Source organism: Staurois parvus, unplaced genomic scaffold (genome assembly GCF_062004578.1).
Source record: "Staurois parvus isolate SC_StPar_1 unplaced genomic scaffold, SC_StPar_1.0 ptg000052l, whole genome shotgun sequence".
Classification (NCBI taxonomy): Eukaryota; Metazoa; Chordata; class Amphibia; order Anura; family Ranidae; genus Staurois; species Staurois parvus.
This window is the reverse complement of record NW_028317848.1, coordinates 5,572,558-5,592,825: the sequence shown is the minus strand read 5'-3', so window position 1 is coordinate 5,592,825 and position 20,268 is coordinate 5,572,558. Positions and strand designations below refer to the sequence as shown.

At 41.2% G+C, this 20,268-nt stretch overlaps 1 protein-coding gene across 1 annotated transcript in view; it reads right to left on the bottom strand.

Moving 5' to 3' along the window:
* Positions 1–16,219, bottom strand: part of GDF6 (growth differentiation factor 6) — a 65,122-nt gene extending 48,903 nt beyond the window's left edge. The window contains exon 1 of the mRNA XM_089666662.1: positions 15,874–16,219. Within this exon, the coding sequence (XP_089522788.1) occupies positions 15,874–16,180 (307 nt within the window). The 5' untranslated portion in view covers positions 16,181–16,219. The remainder of the gene's footprint in view (positions 1–15,873) is intronic.
* Positions 16,220–20,268: the final 4,049 nt, after the last annotated feature.

The window sequence follows — 20,268 nt, the reverse complement described above, 5'->3', positions numbered from 1 at the left end:
TGTTTTGTTTAGCGGTTTAACATGATAGTTCTCAAGGCAACATTATGCAACATAGTTCCAAAGAGTTCTAATAGTTACCCAGATAAAAGAATTGCACAGTAATCTGTCAAACGTAACATCCTCAAAAATGACGGCATATACAAACATGGACAGAATACACTGGCAAAGAAGGACAGTGGTTGCAAGTTGAAATTCACCAATAGGGACACTTAAAGTGATATTAAAACCAAAACAAAAATTTTTTATATATTGCAACTTCCCTCCAGACATACCTGCCTGCAATCTATCCATTCTTATATGTGCTCCTACTATGGAGGCTCTGGGAATTTAGAGTTAAGACCACAAGTCCCTTGGTGTGGGCACTGCAGCTTATACATATACAGTATTTGTAAATGTGTGCAAACAAAAGCGTTAAAGTGTTGCTAAACCCACAACAGTAAAATCAGTCTGTATATGCAGTAAAGCATGCTTTTTATACTCACTGTGGAACCTAAGGGGTTAATCCTCTGCATTGTGTAAAAAGGCCATTTGATCCTTTCCTCTCTGTTCCTCCCCTTTTTCAAACAACCACCTCCTATCTCCTGAAAAGACAGACTGAACTGTAGGCATTTTGCACATGCTTAGTTTAGTGTGTATTGCTAGAGAGGATTTTTTTTTTCCTTGGAAGAGTGCATGTGATCAGCACAGGACCAAGCAGCACTGGTCAGACAGAGGTCAGGGGTTTTTGCATCCTCCTAGAGCAGAAAGAAAACTCCTCCTACAAGCTTTAGCTAGTGCTGGGCTGGACACTGATAGAAGTCACAAGACTGCTCTAACTTCTGATGAGAAAAGGTATTTAGCAGTTTATATTTACTAAAATAATTGCATTTCCAAGTTCTGTGTACTGCGGGAGACCAGAAATAGTGGATGCAGGGTCCTGGGGTTAGTAACACTTTAAACAGGGTCAAGTCAGTTATTTGGCAGGCATTGAAATTGTGCATTGCCTTTCCACGTGCACCTTGCTGCAAAGTCCAGTTATAGTTTGGGGTGGTTGCCACTTTTTTTTACAATATATTGCAACTATACCTAGCATATTTTTTATTGGTTCCACCAGAGAGGCAGAGTGGTGATTGAGCACAGCGAAGGTGAGCGAAAAATGCAATGGTGTGGGGTGTTGTTCTTTTAAGAGAATCTTTCGCTTTGCAATAGTTGGGCAAAATATCAGTCTCCTTATAAACTACGTGTTAAAAGCCTCCAAAATTAGTCCAAACATAAACCACTCCTGTGGGCCACAATTATTGGCTGGAATATATGAAGCTGCCATTCAGAAGCTGCTTGTGTCCAAGGCCAGTGTTAAAGGCTGCATCGCCTGGTGCAAGAAGGACACAACTCACACCACTCTGCAAAGGAAAAGGTAATAGGACTTGAACCATTTTCACCCAGACATCAACATCCAGATGTATCCATCCTAAAACAATCCAAAGGATACTTTTGAATGACAATGTTTAATTCAACACAACAAACACTTTTCTCCTGCGCCAGGAAAGGACCCAGCAGACCCAAAAGGAATGTTCTGGAATTTTCTGGAATATGCACTGCTTGCTGCCCTCAACAGACCGGGATGGTCCAAATACACTAAATGCAAATGGAGAAACAGAAAAAGGGCACACTGACCTAGTGCATTATCGTTTAAAATATTTATTGAAGAAACAAAGTAAGTATCATACTTACAATAGACAAACAAACACAGGCATGTCAAACTGAACAAGATGTATGATCCAAACAACATCTGTGTCCATACGATGGAGCCCTGGATGACGCGTTTCGAGGACACAGCCTCTTCCTCAGAGCCAACGATAATGCACTAGGTCGGTGCGCCCTTTTTCTATTTCTCCATTTACATAGCATGACAATGTTTGTCATCAATTGTTAGATATGGTGGAGAATCCACAACCCTAAAGACAACCATCTCATAGGAGTCATTCGATCTAATGACTCTTCATGTTGATATAATGGCCAAAAGGTATTAAAGTGTTACTAAACCCACAACAGTAAAAGCAGTCTGTATATGCAGTAAAGCATGCTTGTTATACTGTCGAACCTAAGGGGTTAATATCCTCTGCACTGTGTAAAAAGGATGTTTGATCCTGTCTTTTCTGATCCTCCCCTTTTTCTACTGTCCCCAATCCATCTGCCTATAGAACAGAGCCTTGGGGGCAAGCTGCACATGCTCAGTTTGGTGTGTATTACTAGAGTTTTTTTCTTTTTGGGAGAGTGCATGTGATCAGCACATGGCCAATCAGCACTGTCCAGACAAAGGTAAGGGGTCCTGCAGCCTCACAGGGAAGAATAAACACTCCTCCTACAAGCTTTAATCAGTGCTCAGCTGAACACTGATAGAAGTCACAAGACTATTATATACTACTGATGAGTAAAGGTATTTGGCAGTTTATACTTACTAAATAAAGTATTTTTCATTTTCTGCATAGTGTGGGAGACCAGATATAGTGAATGCAGGGTACTAGGTTTAGTAACACTTTAACAAAAAGAGTAGTTGATACTTGGTACAGACTTCCAGCAGAGGTAGTGAGTAGGTCAACAGTAAGTGGATTTAAACATGCCTGGGACAAACACTGATCTAATTCCCAGACAAAAAAAGTAAAAAAAAAACACCAAAAACATGTGCATAAAAAAATAGGCAGACTCAGTGGATCACTTGGTCTTTTTTCTGCCCTCACTCTTCTATGTTTCTGTTTTCTTTTTTCAGACATTTTCAGGGCTGGAAACAATCGCCATACCCCTTCTTTTAAAGCTTGCTATGGATGGACACAAATCAAAGTATAGGGCCCCCTTTTTCATTGAAGTAAACAAGAGTTACATGCTACTTGAGTTCTTGCTTTCAATTCTTTTGATGAGAAAATCACATGCACATTAAAAGGATAGTACCAATTTTTTGTAACGGATTTCAGGGAAACGAATGGTCACCAATTTTCTAGCCTACTACCTCTATTATAAATAAAATTGAATATGTCCCAGTAACAACACATCATGCACACCCCCTCTGAAGTTCATATTTGTTATAGCTGCATAAGCATTGCAGCAGCCCAAGTGTCTATGCCTCGAATAGACACACCTGATGTTTCCCTTTTCTTGGAAGAACACTATCAACTGATTGTGAAGGTCCAACCTGGTCAATCTGTCAATCTATTTTTTTCCTTGACATCAATCAAGATGTGTGTACCTACTCTAATCTCAAGGTGCCTATAAACACTGTCAATGATCATTGGCCAGTTCCTTTACGTATGGTTGTGTTTTCCATAAGGCGCTCTTGGTCGTCACCAGCTAAGGCAAAACCAAAACACATTTACAATGTTGTCATTTTGCCTTTTACTTCTCTTGTCTGCCCACCTCTAGACACTTGATAATCCAACTAAAATATGGATTTCATGATCTACTGAAAGTAGTCGTGAGAATCTCCTTTAAATTGTATCCAGCTATTCTCTGCATGCTCTTCCCTTGCTCCTTCGTGAATTATATCTAGTGCTAAGTCATTTTTTATTTTTCATATAGAGTATGGAATTGTTGAAACGCCTGTTGAGGTTTTATTTTGCCATCTATGTCTTGTTGAGAAAATATCCCTTCACTTCCTGTCCAGTAACACAAAATAAAGTGAGAAAATTTCCCTCTCTAAAGTGAAGGAAATCCCCTATTAAACAGTTGCCCCTATTAAAAAATTTCCCTCTATTCCTGTTTTGGAGACAACTCAAAAGTTTGGCATTTCCTCCACTTTCAGTGCTGGTGTCAATGGTCACTAGTGAAAACAAAGAGGGCAAATCTCCCTAGTGGGTAAACATGAAGCAATAAAACCCTTCCCTTACTCTATCCAAAACTACAAAAAACATTTGGCTTTAGATACATTTAAATGATAGCACCCAGCTGCACATTCTGGTGTTAGGTTTTTCAGTAATATTAATGTGCAATTAATAGCAGGGCCCTCCTAGCCCTCTTGTCCTCTTAGATTGTAAGCTCCAAGAAGCAGGGCCCTCCTAACCCTCTTGTCCTCTTAGATTGTAAGCTCCAAGAAGCAGGGCCCTCCTAACCTTCTTGTCCTCTAAATTGTAAGATCCAAGAAGCAGGGCCCTCCTAACCCTCTTGTCCTCTTAGATTGTAAGCTCCAAGAAGCAGGGCCCTCCTAACCCTCTTGTCTTCTTAGATTGTAAGCTCCAAGAAGCAGGCCCTCCTAACCTTCTTGTCCTCTAAATTGTAAGCTCCAAGAAGCAGGGCCCTCCTAACCTTCTTGTCCTCTAAATTGTAAGCTCCAAGAAGCAGGTCCCTCCTAACCCTCTTGTCCTCTTAGATTGTAAGCTCCAAGAAGCAGGGCCCTCCTAACCTTCTTGTCCTCTAAATTGTAAGCTCCAAGAAACAGGCCCTCCTAACCCTCTTGTCCTCTTAGATTGTAAGATCCAAGAAGCAGGCCCTCCTAACCTTCCTGTCCTCTAAATTGTAAGATCCAAGAAGCAGGGCCCTCCTAACCCTCTTGTCCTCTTAGATTGTAAGCTCCAAGAAGCAGGGCCCTCCTAACCCTCTTGTCCTCTTAGATTGTAAGCTCCAAGAAGCAGGCCCTCCTAACCTTCTTGTCCTCTAAATTGTAAGCTCCAAGAAGCAGGGCCCTCCTAACCTTCTTGTCCTCTAAATTGTAAGCTCCAAGAAGCAGGTCCCTCCTAACCCTCTTGTCCTCTTAGATTGTAAGATCCAAGAAGCAGGCCCTCCTAACCTTCTTGTCCTCTAAATTGTAAGCTCCAAGAAGCAGGGCCCTCCTAACCCTCTTGTATTGAACTGTATCGTTGCTGTATTGTCTCCCGTTATATTGTAAAGTGCTGAGCAAACTGTTGGAGCTATATAAATCCTTTATAATAATAATAATAATAATCATAATAAAAGCACAGGCCTCACAAAGTAAATACAAAACTTCCTTTGACTTCCCTGACTGAGCCAAATCCACCTGGATTTGACTCTCACATGCCCCCCTTCCCAGACACAGTGACAATGCTGATAGCCATGCCCCCTGCAACCGTTTTAATCACAAAGTAGTGCCACCAAGGCAAGGTTTACATGAGAGTGACAACTATACTATGAATTTAGGAGAATTGCAGAATTGTTGGCACCCCATCACAGGAAATTGAATTAGGTAGACTTTACTGACTGGCTTAATAAGTATTTTGGGGGCTTTGCAGTGGGACTAAAGTGGCACTAAAGTTGGTTGCAGGAAAGAAAACTGCTTGATTCCCCCTAGTAGATTCCCTTGCTAGCAATAATGGCATGTAAAATTGGACAGGCTGGTTGTACCCAAGTTGATAGATCGCTCAACTTGGGTACATTCAACCTGTTCATACATGGTTCATATCTCGGCCAGTCCCTGTTGAACTGGCCAAAATTTGAAACATCTATGGCCAGCTTAAGAGAAAGCAGTTGTATAATTAAGCGCTGTAGCAAATAGTTTTTTCCAATGGGAGGCCATAGTTCCACTTTAATGGTGGGTCACACCTATAATAACAGCATTAATGTTCAATTGAGCTAAAATTGCCATGACCTCTGCATACAACTCTTTCTTTAGGCATCTGCTAACTTTGCCTACATGATAACATATAGTTGCAAATATTCTCAGGAAAATTGTAAGGATGCCTAACTACAATAGAAAATAATAGTGGTGTCCTTGCATATGTAACTTATGTTTATCTCCTTCCTGACAACACATTCGGTGGGACATATGGGACAGGAGACAATTTGCAAAATGAAGAATCTGTCTTGCAGAAAGAAGGGCACTTGACAACCATGCAATAATAAACACAATTCAGTAAAATATACATACATGTTAAACTGTAATGCAAAGCCAATGACAAGACTCATGAAGATAGAATACACAAATCATGCAGCAGATACAATGTTTATGTTCATATATCTTTCACATGCAACTGACCCATTTCCATCCATAGCCAAAAGAATGCTCATTGAGGCCATCAAATAATGCAAGGGGGCTTTTATCTCATCCTGAAAAAAGAAACCTATCTAATTGAGTCATTTTTTTTGGAGGCTAATCTGTCTACAAACGGATTGACAGCCACCTCTCCCTGTGAAGCTCCCCATCCAGGAAGGAGGCATCCTGGCCTCACCAATTAGCTGGGAGGTGGGCAGTAAGAAGCCAGGACATCACAGCAGCCGAAGTCCTCTTGAAGTTCTTGGGGACGTGCCATAGGCTGGTCCCCCCTTCATCACGGAAGACTAGACAATATTTGATATGTTATGACATGAACACTCAATTAGATCATGAGTTCAAATAGTCCAATCAGTGGCTTGATGCTAAGCAAAACTCAGAAGGTCCAGGACAAGGTCACAGCCTGTGACACATCAAATCACAATCAAGGAGTTAAAGTGAGGCTTTGGCTTAAGGGTGGTGGTGGCCGAGAGTCTAGGAGCACATTCTCCAAAGCAACACCAGATATTCCAAGCTCATTCTAGGAAGAAAACTCAATGGTTTGTTGGTTTGCAAACAAAAAAAGTTCAATACTCTATGATGTCCATCTAATAATTCCACGACATTTCATAACATTCTATGAAACCATCTAGCAGTTCTATTTGTTCTATGACATCATATAAGGTTTTATGAAAACATATGAAGCCGCATTCATACTTTAGCGTTTTGTAAGGGCCCTTTCACACCAGATGCAGTTGGATGCTTTCTTGACTGCACTCCAACTGCATAGACAGTCCAAAATCCAGGCTATCCTATGGGCATAGTTCACACCACTGCAGTGCAGTAAAAAAAGTAGAGTATGCTGTTTTTTTCCGCAATACAAATGAGCAAAAATGCACGCAAATACATGTAAATGCACACAAACACACTGCAATGCATCATAGTGCACATAGAAGCCCAAAGAAAGAAAGAAGAAAAAAGTGACCTCACAGGACAAAAGCAGATAAAAAACGTGTCAACTGCATGCAAACACACATCAACTGCATGTAAGTGCGCATAAAAACATGCATCAAAAGTGTAGTAGATGTGCAGTTTGTAATGTGAATGGGCCCTAAAAGCGGGTAAAAAGCACAAGATTTCGAGCTAGTGTACAAAACACGAGGAAACACTTTTTGCGTTTGTATTGTCTTTCATTGTTAATGGCACCACAAACATGGCAAAAAAGACACACGTTTGTTGAGCAGTAAAGCATGCAGCAAATGCTGCAAAACACGTGGTTAAAAATTGCACAAAGCTGAACGCTCAAAAAAAGTACATGAGCTACATTTCTGCATTTGTCACTTGTAGGGCAGCCCACTGAAATCAATGGGCTGCCCTATGCAGATGACGTAAAAATGTAAGACAGGTAAGAATGTGTGTGTTCTGATGCGCAAAATGTAAATGCAGCCTATTAGTTTTACATTAAAACTTCCAAGAAAATATCTAATAGTTCTATGAGATTTCATAACATTGGATGACAAAATCTAATAGTTTTATGTTGTTTGATAATGAATTATGATAATCTCACATTTTTAGAATGTTTCACAACATTTTATGAACCAATCTACAGTTCTATGATATTATGTAATGTTCTATGAAAACATCTAGGGGTCCATGAACATTGGCACTTTCTTAAAGTGTTACTAAACCCAGGACCCTGCATTCACTATATCTGGTCTCCCACAGTACACAGAACATGGAAATGCAATTATTTTAGTAAATATAAACTGCTAAATACCTTTTCTCATCAACAGTTAGAGCAGTCTTGTGACTTCAGCAGAGCACTGGTTAAAGCTTATAGGAGGAGTTTTTTTCTGCTCTAGGAGGTTTCAAAACCTCTGACCCTCTGTCTGGACAGTGCTGATTGGTCCTGTGTTGATCACATGCACTCTCCCAAGAAAAACAAAAAACCTCTTTAGCAATACACACTAAACTGAGCATGTGCATGTGACTACAGGTTCAGTCTGTTTTATCAGGTGGACATTTGAACAAGAGGAGGGGCAGAGAAAACAGAACCAAACAGCCTTTTTACATAATGCAGAGGATTAACCCCTTAGGTTCTACAGTGAGTATAACCAGCATGCTTTACTGCATATACAGACTGATTTTACTGTTGTGGGTTTAGTAACAATTTAAATGATTTTTTCCTGGCAGGAGAAAAGCAGCTGAAAAAACACACCTTACCCTATGTTCACAACTAAGCGTTTTCTGCAATGTTTTGCATTTTGCAGAAACACACTACAGTCCATTTAACATGATTTCCTATGGGACACATTCATATCTCCACATTTTCACCCGGTGCATTTTTTGGAAAGGCTCAGGGACTTTTTTAAATGCAAAAAGTTGCATTTTTGGTTCTATAGACTTCAATGGAAATGCTGCAGACAAACATGTTTGATTTTGCTGCATTTTTAATGCATTATTGCTGCATTTTGCGTTTTAAATCTGCCTAACAAGTAAAAAAATGTAAAAAAAAATTAAAAAGATTTATGAAGTTTTATAACGTTCTATAAAGCGATGCAGGAGTTCTATGACAATATATAACATTCTATGTAAACTTCTACATTGTATGACCTAAAAAAAATCAATATGGCTCATGACGTTTTGTAACTTTGTATAAAAAAAAATCAAAAGTTTCATGATCTTCTTAAAAAAACACTTTGTTTTATGGCGTTTCACAAAGTTCTATGAAACCAACTTATATGACCTCATGAAACGTTCTAGGAAAACACCTAAGCCCTATGACATTTCATAACCTTCTATCAAAATATCTAATACCTCTATGAAGTTGCATAACTTTTTGAGAAAAAAAAATGTTCCAAGACGTTTCAGAACGTTCTAGGAACAATCGTTTCAAAGCGTTATATAAAAAAAGGCGTTTCCTAACATTCTGTGCTTATAATATGAAAAAGCTATTCATCCTACTAGGACGTTTCTTAACGATTTTAATGTTCTGCGACTTTTCATAAAGTTATCACTGCCCAATAACAATTCAGAATATTTCTGTGAAAATCAAAGTACTTATAAACGTTTCTGATATATTTCACGTGTTACATAAAAACAAAACAAAAGAAAAAACAAACAAAAAAAGGCCTATTACATCTCACAAGGTTCCATATAAAAAAAACAAAAACCCAGCGTCCTATTACATCTCACATGAATGCAGTAAAGAAAAAAAATCAAAGTTCTATTATTCTTCTAAATCCTGTATAATAATTACATCTCACGTGGTTCTATTAAAAAAAAATTAATTCTATTATTCTTTTAAATTCTGTATAATCTTTAAATTCTTCTAAATCCTGTATAATAATTACATCTCACGTGGTTCTATTAAAAAAAAATCTAAGTTCTATTATTCTTTTAAATTCTGTATAATCTTAAAATTCTTTTAAATCATGTATAATAATATCTCACTTGGTTCTATTAAAAAAAATCAAAGTTCTATTATTCTTTTAAATCCTGTATAATAATTACATCTCACGTGGTTCTATTAAAAAAAAAAAAAATTCTATTATTTTTCTAAATCCTGTATAATAAGTACATCTCACGTGGTTCCATTAAAAAAAAAATCAAAATTCTATTATTCTTTTAAATCCTGTATAATAATTACATTTCACGTGGTTCTATTAAAAAAAAAATCTAAATTCTATTATTCTTTTAAATCCTGTATAATAAATCTGGTATAATAATTACAACTCACGTGGTTCTATTAAAAAAAATCAAAGTTCTATTATTCTTTTAAATCCTTTATAATAAATCATGTATAATAATTACATCTCACGTGGTTCTATTAAAAAAAATCAAAGTTTTACTACATTTCATAATATTGTTCTAATAAAAAAAAACAAAAAAAACAAATCAACATCCTCAACAGCCAGTGAAGGTTCACAACGTTCTACAAAAACATAAAAAAGAGAAAGGAAACAAAATCAAAACAAAACGATATGACACTTGTTAACTTTCTATTAAAAACTCAACATTCTATGACATTTCAGTGTCCTATGAAAACAATCTCAACATTTGATGCAGTCTTATAACGATCTAAGAAGAAATAAATCAAAGTTTTATGACATTTCACAGTCCTGTAAAAAAAAACACAGCGTTCTATAAGGTTGCGCAATAAACTAAACCCCTCAAAGCTCCATAGAAAAATCCAATTTACTATAATAACACATCGCATCCTTCCTTAACTGATATGTATTTACTAGATCTGAATGGAAACGAGGATTCGTCAATTAAAAGGCATCTGTCAAAAAATGCCACTTTCAAAAAAAAAAAAAATACACAAACTTAAAAAAAAAGAGGATGCTGAGTTCAGAAGTCCTTTGATTGAAGCACGAATCCCATACATTATTGTAGTCTCTGCCTTTTTACCCCTGCAAGATAATGGCTGTCTCCCAGCACATCACAAAGCAAGCCCTTTGGGCAAACAAGTCTTAACTGAGTTTTTTTTTTTTTTAAATGGAAACTGAGACTAAATAACCAGCTCATATAACTACAAAGAAACCATGTGGCTTTTCAAAGCAAGAGTTTTGTCCTAAAATCAACATAAAATATAGTAAGTTAATTTGCTCTCCAGAGCTTTCAGCAGCTAATGAACCCCACTGACACAGCCCAGCTTGCTGCACCTACACCATCAGGTTGTCCTATGGAGAGGTGGGCTGGAGAGAGGGCCAGTGAAAGAATTTACAACTTTTATTACAGCTCTCTTAATTAGTCTGCCTATAATGACTTGCTGGGGAGAAGAAAAAAAAACGAAATAAATACAAATCAATGGAGAGTATCACATTTTACGACTGGGATTAGAGAATAATAAAATCTAATCGTTCCTAGAATTAATTTCGGATATCATGCAATCTCCAAACACTTTAGGAACAGAATCTATAAATCAAAAGTCTGTGGCTGTGTAACAGTTTGTCGCATCTCTGATCATCCGGTGTGTACTTTATGGAGCTGTATACATTAGAACGTCTGACCTGGACATAAATCACATTTGTAATACAGCTGCAGGCACAGCTTACACAACCAAGCCTTGCTTCCCTACAAGGAGAGCTCACTGTCAAACTTCCAGGCATCACCATTCTTTTTCTACATTCAGGATTGCACTTGGAAATATCGTTTCAAACTCACAATATCTGTTACATTGGTTTTTTTTTTACATTTGTTATTAAACGAAATTTAGCTGGTTGTTTTATGTAATCAGCTCTTTCAGGCTCTTATCATCCCATGCTGTCTGCTGGATTCTTGAATAGCACCTCTAGTACAGGAAGACAAGTGAGATCATAACTTCCAATTACACTTCAAAAATATGGCCTTGGCTTTACTAAAGCTTGTTCACTTTGTAGGGACAATTTTCTCTTAGGCTGCCCATACATTATACAATTTTCTTGCACAATTTTCCTTTAGATTTACCAAAAAGCATACAATATGAGGTCAAACCTAAACAACACTTTCAATTGCTTCCATTTAGGCAGGCCCTTGCGCTAAATAGTTGAAGGGAAATCTAAAGGAAATGATACAGAAATTGCACAGAAAATTGTTTAATGTATGACCAGCCTTTGCCCTAGGTTCACACCTAAGCGTTTTGCAGAAACGCACTACAGTCCATTTAACATGATTTCCTATGGGATACGTCCCCATCTCAACGTTTTCACCCAGTGTGTTTTTTGGAAAGGGTCAGGGGCTTTTTTTTAACGTAAAAAGTTGCATTTTTGATTCTATAGACTTCAATGGAAAAGTTGCAAAAAAGGATGTATGCAAAAGTTGCAAAAAAAGTGAATTTTTGCTGCGTTTTTGCTGAATTTTGCATTTTAAATCTTCCTAGCAACAAGAACATTTTTTTAAAAATGTAAAACACATAAAAAACGTGGCAAAAACGCAAGTGCAAAAAAAGCAAAACAATGCAGAAACAGATCAAACGCAAACTGCATAGGTGTGAACCTAGGGTTAGTCAATGTCGTGAAAATCCACTTTGTAAAGAATGCCCAATCATATGCAAGGATAGATAAATCATATTTTTTGCTTTCATGTGATAGGATGATGAAAGTCAACAGAACTTCAACTCATTTAAAGCAGAACATCAAGAACTTCACTCTCTCAGGGCCAGTACACACTAGATGCAGTCCAGTACGCTTTTTTCTGCATCAAAAATGCATGCACAGTGTTTTCCATGTATTCCAATGGCCCTGGTTCACACTGGTGCAGTCAGTTCCAGTTAGTTTCCGATACAGAAAAAAAGTAGAACACGCTGCATTTTTTTTCTGCACAGAACCATACTGGAACATGGCAAACTGCATCAAAACTGCACTGGAATTGCGTGTGGTGTGAACTGTGAGCAAAAACGTATCCCAAATGCATCCAAAGTGCATTTTTGTAGCGTGAACTGGCCCTCAGTCAACATTGACTATCTTTAACCTGTATGCTGTTACCATTAGTAAACAGATAGAAAAGTATATATTTGTTTTAAACTTTTTTTTTTTACATTTCTTCAGTTACTTTCTGATTTCTGGCCCAGACAAGTGATGTCATACATCCCAGGAGTCTTCAGGAGGAGAGGATAGGTTTTATCAACTAAGCACACCCTCCTGCCTGCATGCCTGAGCTAAGGGCAGATGGATTCCAGAAAGTAAATGCTACATGGATCATTCCCTTACTCAAGATGGCACTGGCCAAAAATGCTAGGGGTGTTTTTCAAAATGATTTCTCAGCAAAATAAAGCATGGAGACATGGATGGATGGGAAAGCTTGCTTTGAATAATAAAAATGAACAAAATAGTGTTTTTGGTTTGTGGTGCCCAGATGCAGTGTAGTTCTGCTTTAAACTAAGTGAAAATTCTTCTGAAAAGTGAACAGCCATTAGGCTAAGTGAAAAGTCTCCTAAAAACGTGAACAGCCTTTAAGCTAAGTGAAAATTCTCCTAAAAACGTGAACAGCCTTTAGACTAAGTGAAAAGTCTCCTAAAAACGTGAACAGCCTTTAGGCTAAGTGAAAATTCTCCTAAAAAAGTGAACAGCCTTTAGGCTAAATGAAAATTCTCCTAAAAAAGTGAACAGCCTTTAAGCTAAGTGAAAGTCTCCTAAAAACGTGAACAGCCTTTAGGCTAAGTGAAAAGTCTCCTAAAAAAAAGTGAACAGCCTTTAGGCTAAGTGAAAATTCTCCTGAAAAAAGTGAACAGCCTTTAGACTAAATGAAAATTCTCCTAAAAAAGTGAACAGCCTTTAGGCTAAGTGAAAAGTCTCCTAAAAAAGTGAACAGCCTTTAGGCTAAGTGAAAATTCTCTTGCAAAGTGAACAGCCTTTAATAAATCAATCCCAATGCCTCTTGCATTACAGTTCAGATCTGTATGTAGCTATTTACAGCTGCAACACATCATATACACTGTTGGGCTGATTGATTAAAGAGGCTGGAAATGTTCACACAATAAATTCATTTAAAAAAAAAAGCCAACCATGTGAAAAGCAAATTCCTTTTTCTGTGTTCATTTTGTAAAGCGCTGAGCAAACTGTTGGCGCGATATAAATCCTGTATATTAATAATGTGTTTCCTCTGCTCATGATTGATTAATTAAAGGCAATATTCCCACAATTGACTATATGAGCATTTGTAATCCTTTAGTAATGAGAAGTATGGAGTCACGTGCTCCCCTTGCACTTTTCTTTCTATCCTCACCTGTGTCATATTGGTATTTTACCTTCTCTTCTGATATAGAAGGAGATTTCTTTCTAATCCCTTTTTTCTCCTGGGCTCTACTGGTTCCTATGGCTGGTTCCCCCACAATCTTCATGAAGTCACTGATAAGATGCCGGCTGGTTAGTAAATGTTTGTTCTCATTCGATTATTTGTTTTAAAGCCGGACTAGATAAAAAATAAGGCTTCCCCTGGCTCCGGCAGGATAAGAGTGAAGCAGAAAACAATCAGCTTCTCCCTCCCCTCCACAGTCATTGTTTGTGGTTATCTGGACCCGGCCCGGTGGTGGTGGTGGTGGGATGCCGGGACATTGCCATCACCCTGCTGGGACTTGGGGACTCATACAATGCTGATTGCATTATCTGACATGGAATGATTGGGAAACGGCAGGCAGGCTTGGCTTCTACAGATACTGAGCAGGCAGGGAGTTCGCTGGGAATTGTAGTGCCACAATTACAGAGCTGTCAGAACAAAGGCACAGGGCTGGAATGAGGGCAGTCCATTGTAGTATATGGCTATTCAATTGCATCAGCGCTACTGCCTGATATTTGTAGTATTCACTATAGTACAGCTACTACTTTACATTGGCAATACACTGGAATTACATTGTATCGACCCTTCCCTTGTATTGGTAGTACTCCGTATATTGCATTCATTGTATCAGTGCTACTGCTGTGTATTAGCAGTATTCCGTATTCTGTCAGCTACTACTTTCTATTGGCACTATACTGGAATTATTCTGCAATATTTATCATTTATATTAGTAATATACTGAGATTGCATTGTAATACATTATATTCCATGATAGTCATGCAAGTACATTCCCATGGAGAGGGTCACTGATCTCTACACAGTAAGGCAGTGTGTGGGGGGTGGCAGTTAGCAAGGGAGTCCTGTATAAGTACCATACCCCCCCACCCCAACACCTCCACCACCCCAACCCATTCAACTAATGCCAAGATTTAAACACTTATTTACTGTGGAGAGAGAGAGATAGATAGATAGATGGATCGATAGATTGATAGATAGAAATAGATGGATCCTTTGCCATACCTTGCTCCCTATACAGCTTGGATCAGACAGCAAACAGCCCCTTGATGCAGTTGATCTCGGAAGGTCCCTGTTCTGTAAAGCCCCTGTGCAGTTGATGTAAGAAAGTCCCTGTCCTATACAGCCCCTGTACAATTGATCTCAGAAGGTCCCTGTCCTATAGAGCCCCTGTGCAATTGATCTCAGAAGGTCCCTGTCCTATAGGGCCCCTGTGCAGTTGATCTCAGAAAGGTCCCTATCCTATAGGGCCCTTGTGCAGTTGACCTCAGAAAGGTCCCTGTCCTATAGGGCCCCTGTGCAGTTGATCTCAGAAGGTCCCTATCCTATAGGTCCCCTGTGCAGTTGATCTCGGAAGGTCCCTGTCCTATAGGGCCACTGTGCAGTTAATTCCAGAAGGTCCCTGTCCTATAGGGCCCCTGTGCAGTTGACCTCAGAAGGTCCCTATCCTATAGGGCCCCTATGCAGTTAATCTCAGAAGGTCCCTGTCCTATAGGGTCCCTGTGCAGTTGACCTTAGAAGGTCCCTATTCTATAGGGCCCCTGTGCAGTTGGACAATCTGCCCTTGGTGACATCAATTGGAATCCCTGTACAGAACAAAGTGCAGATTTAAGGTCCACAGTTGGCACTCCTGCCGTTTAGGGATCGGCATAGCAATGCTTGGACTTGTAGTTCTACAGGTGAGCAGATATTCAGGTAAAGGTATATGGCTGAAATGGAATGTATTTTCCGCCATGTACACACCGCTCCTGTATACCAGCAGTGCTACACTCATCAGCCCCGAGAATGTCCTGCAGATTGTCCCTGGCCGGCGAGCAGCAATTAGAGGATATGATTTGTATGGAGAGCCTGCTCCCCCAGCTGTCATGTTAGCCTAGACTCAGCAGGACATGCTGCGATCTGTAGTCCCCCAGCAGACAGTCAGGGTGTAGACTGGTCACCCAGCACAGAAGCAGATAACCCAATACATGGGAGCTATGGGCTGTCTTGCTGTTGTAGCAGCCTTGCTGGGACTTGTAGTTCGCCTCTAGGATACCTGGCAGGCAGTGACTATGTGACCCGGGAAGGTGGTCTCCATCCCCAGGGTGTGGACAGCCCCCCATCCTCATGCACCATGACAGCAGTACAAGCTCGGCTGGCTATTGGCTTACCCCGGGATTTGTCCACAAAGCTGGTGATGGTGTTGGCAGACTTGGAGGACTGGAAGAAGCTGGCATTGATCCCAAGTTTCTCAGCTGTGGAGAAGGTTCTGTAAATGGACAGCATGTATTCATGGGGCACCACTGGCACTGCCCGGGCCAGCTCCCGGCTCTCTGCTGCCAGCACCTTGCCCTCTCTGCGCTGCCTTCTCAGCCCTCTGTGGCCGCCGGGGATGGAGGCCTGCTGGACGCAGGGGAGATCCCAGAGGAAGAAGCAGAGGAGGAGAGCTGCATGGAGGGTGCTCCGGGCTCTATCCATGGCACTGCACTCAGCGGACGACTGATGGAGCGCGCTGCTTCTCCGCCGAGCTCACTGCGGGCTCTGCTGCTGGAGAGGGCGGCCGGCGGCACGCCCCCTAGTGCACGCCCTACACTGCGCTCACCGGCCCGGATCAGCGCCGCTGCTGGGGAGGTGAGCGGACCGCAGTCTGCTCTGTACGGGGACCCCGATCACTGTACAGGGCTCATACCGTACACTGATCGCTGTACGGGGCTCATACCGTACACTGATCACTGTACGGGGCGCATTACAGGACCCTGATCACTGTACGGGGCTCATACCGTACACTGATCACTGTACGGGGCGCATTACAGGACCCTGATCACTGTGCAGGGCGCATACCATACATACATCACAAACACTGATCACTGTACGGGGCTCATACCAGACACTGATCACTGTACGGGGCTCATACCATACACTGATCACTGTACGGGGCTCATACCAGACACTGATCACTGTACGGGGCTCATACCATACACTGATCACTGTATGGGCGCATTACAGGACCCTGATCACTGTACAGGGTGCACACCATACATACATCACAGACATTGATCACTGAACAGGGCTCATATCATACACTGATCACTGTACGGGGCTTATACCAGACACTGATCACTGTACGGGGCTCATACCATACACTGATCACTGTGCGGGCCTCATACCATACACTGATCACTGTACTGGGCTCATACCATAGACTGATCACTGTGCGGGGCACATACCATACACACATCACAGACACTGATCACTGTACGGGGCTCATACCATACACAAATCACAGACACTGATCACTGAACAGGGCTTATACTATACACTGATCACTGTGCAAGGCTCATACCATACACACATCACAGACATTGATCACTGAACAGGGCTCATACCGGACATTGATCACTGTACTGGGCGCATACCATACGCTGATCACTGTACGGGGCTCATACTAGACACTGATCACTGAACAGGGCTCATACTAGACACTGATCACAGTGTTGAGCTCATACCATACACTGATCACTGCACAGGGTGCATACCATACGCTGATCACTGTACGGGACGCATACCATACAGTGATCACTGTACGGGGGTCATACCATACACTGATCACTGTATGGGGTCATACCATACACTGATCACTGTACGGGCCACATACCATACACTGATTACTGTATGGGGCTCATACCATACATACATCACAGACACTGATCACTGAACAGGGCTAATACCATACACTGATCATTGTACAGGGCTCATACCATACATACATCACAAACACTGATCACTGTAGAAGGCTCATACCATACACTGATCACTGTACGGGGCTCATATGATACACTGATCACTTTGCGGGGCTCATACCATACACTGATCACTGTACGGGTGCATACCATACATACATCACATACACTGATCACTGTACAGGGCTCATACCATACACTGATCACTGTACTGGGCTCATACTATACATTGATCTCTGTACAGGGCTCATACCATGCACTGATCACTGTACTGGGCTCATACTATACACTGATCACTGTGCAGGGCTTTTACCATACACTGAACATTGTACGGGGCTCATAACAGGACCCCAATTACTCTACAGGGCTCATAACAGGACCCTGATCACTGTACTCAGTTCATAACATGACCCTGGTCACTGTACGGGGCTCATACCATTCAATGATCACTGTACAGGGCTCATAGTATACACTGATCACTGTACTGGGCTCATACCATACACTGATCACTGTACTGGGCTCATACCATACAATGATCACTGTACGGGGCTCATACCATACACTGATCACTGTACAGGGCTCCTACCATGCACTGATCACTTTACAGAGCTCATACCATACACTGATCACTGTACAGGGCTCATACCATACACTGATCACTGTACGGGGCTTATATTATACACTGATCACTGTACGGGGCTCATACTATACATTGATTACTGTATGGGGTTCATACCATACACTGATCACTGCATGGGGCTCATACTATACTCTGATCACTGTACGGGGCTCATATCATACACTGATCACTGTATGGGGCTCATACCATGCACTGATCATTGTACGGGGCTCATACCGTACACTGATCAATGTATGGGGCTTATAGCATATATTGATCACTGTACAGGGCTTCTACTATACACTGTACGGGGCTCATACCATACACTGATCACTGTACAGGGCTCAAACCATACATATATCACAGACACTGATCACTGTACAAGACTCATACCATACACTGATCACTGTACAAGACTCATACCATACACTGATCACTGTACAAGACTCATACCATACACTGATCACTGTACAGGGCTCATACCATACACTGACCCTGATCAGTGTATGGGGCTCATACCATACATACATCTCTAACCCTTATCACTGTATGGGGCTTATACCATACCTACACCACAGACACTGATCTCTGTAGCGGCCTCATCTTCTATACATACACCGCTAACTCTGATCACTGTATGGGGCTCATGCAATATATACACCACTGACCCTGATCACTGTACAGGGCTCATACCATATATACACCACTGAGCCTGATCACTGTGTGGGACTCATCTAACATACATACAGCACCGACCCTGATCACTGTACAGGGCTCATGCACCATACATACACCGCTGACCCTGATCACTCATCTGCCCAGTTACCTGACTGTACTTCCAACCAGGGCCGTGGATAAGGGGGTACCACCAGTCCTTCTGTACGGGACCCAGGTCAGCAGGGGGGCCTAGGCTTGGATGTGGGCAGGGAGGGTGATGAGCATGGTGGGGGGGTCAATTACTGGAATCGATCCCCTGTATGCCTCTCTCTACAGCAGCTAAAAGCCAGCTTCTTCTTTTCTCCCTCCCCCTGGCTTTCAGCTGCTGCAGAAAGAGGCATATAGGGGATCGGTTTCAGTAATTGCCCCCACCCATCACCCTCCCTATACACCATACGTTTCTCCCTGCTGCCCAGGTGCCCTGTGTGCCCCCACCCTGCAGTGCTGCGGGCTTCCCTCCTCTCCTTCCCACTGACAGCTGCAAGCACACAATAGGAGCCTTCAGGATGGAGAGCAGTAATTATGTTACATTTACCAACCCAATTATTTCATGAATGAACACAATGAGTGAGCCGTACCGTTCACTCACTGTGTTCATTCATAACTGAAGCATAGTAAACTGTTTGTTTTTTGTGTGGGGGGGGGGGAGCTGTCAGGTTGGCTGTATGGGGCCCCGTGGTTTCTAACAGCAGCCCTGCTTCCAACTAACAAAACAACTAAGAGCAGTAAAGTAGAACTAATGGCAAAACTTCAGACTGGGGTAGAGTGGTCAGGGGCTAGAACATCTGGCAGATTTGTATTGCTCTATTCGCCCATATTCAGGAGTTTCGCTCCCTCTAATTATCCTGATTACCAATGCTCCCTCTAATTATACTGATCACCAATGTCCCCTGGAATGAAAGTAATGGGAAATTCCAAAATTTGGGATGTCACAAGAACAGGAATTGGCCAAAATTCCTCCCTGTCAACAACACATCAACAAAAGTCATTTTCTTTTAATTAATTTACGTCAAAGGTAGAGGAGTTTCTAGAGTCCTAGTAGATCAGGGCACACAGATTAAAATGAGGGGCTGGAAGGAGACCATGATGGCCCCTCTGGATCAAATCTAAGGCAAATACCATCGTTTTAATTGAAGAAATGTGAATTGGTTTAAAAACTTTCATGTTACATTAGGATGACAATATAATTAATAGATGGATTGACAAGTAGACAAATTATGTTCAAAAACTATGCATGCAATATATCATCTCCATATCTCAAAGGAAACCAGGGGCACTCAATAGAAGACCTGCTGCACATGCCTTGGGTGCCATGTCTTAGCTCAGTGGTCTCCAAACTGCGGCCCTGGGGCCTGATGTGACCCTTTGCTTGCCTTTATATAGCCCTTGAGGTATTGTTACTGACACCAACTTTAGGGCATAATTTCTGCCACTGACACCAACAATGGGGTACTATTCCTTCCATTGACACCAACAATGAGACATAATTT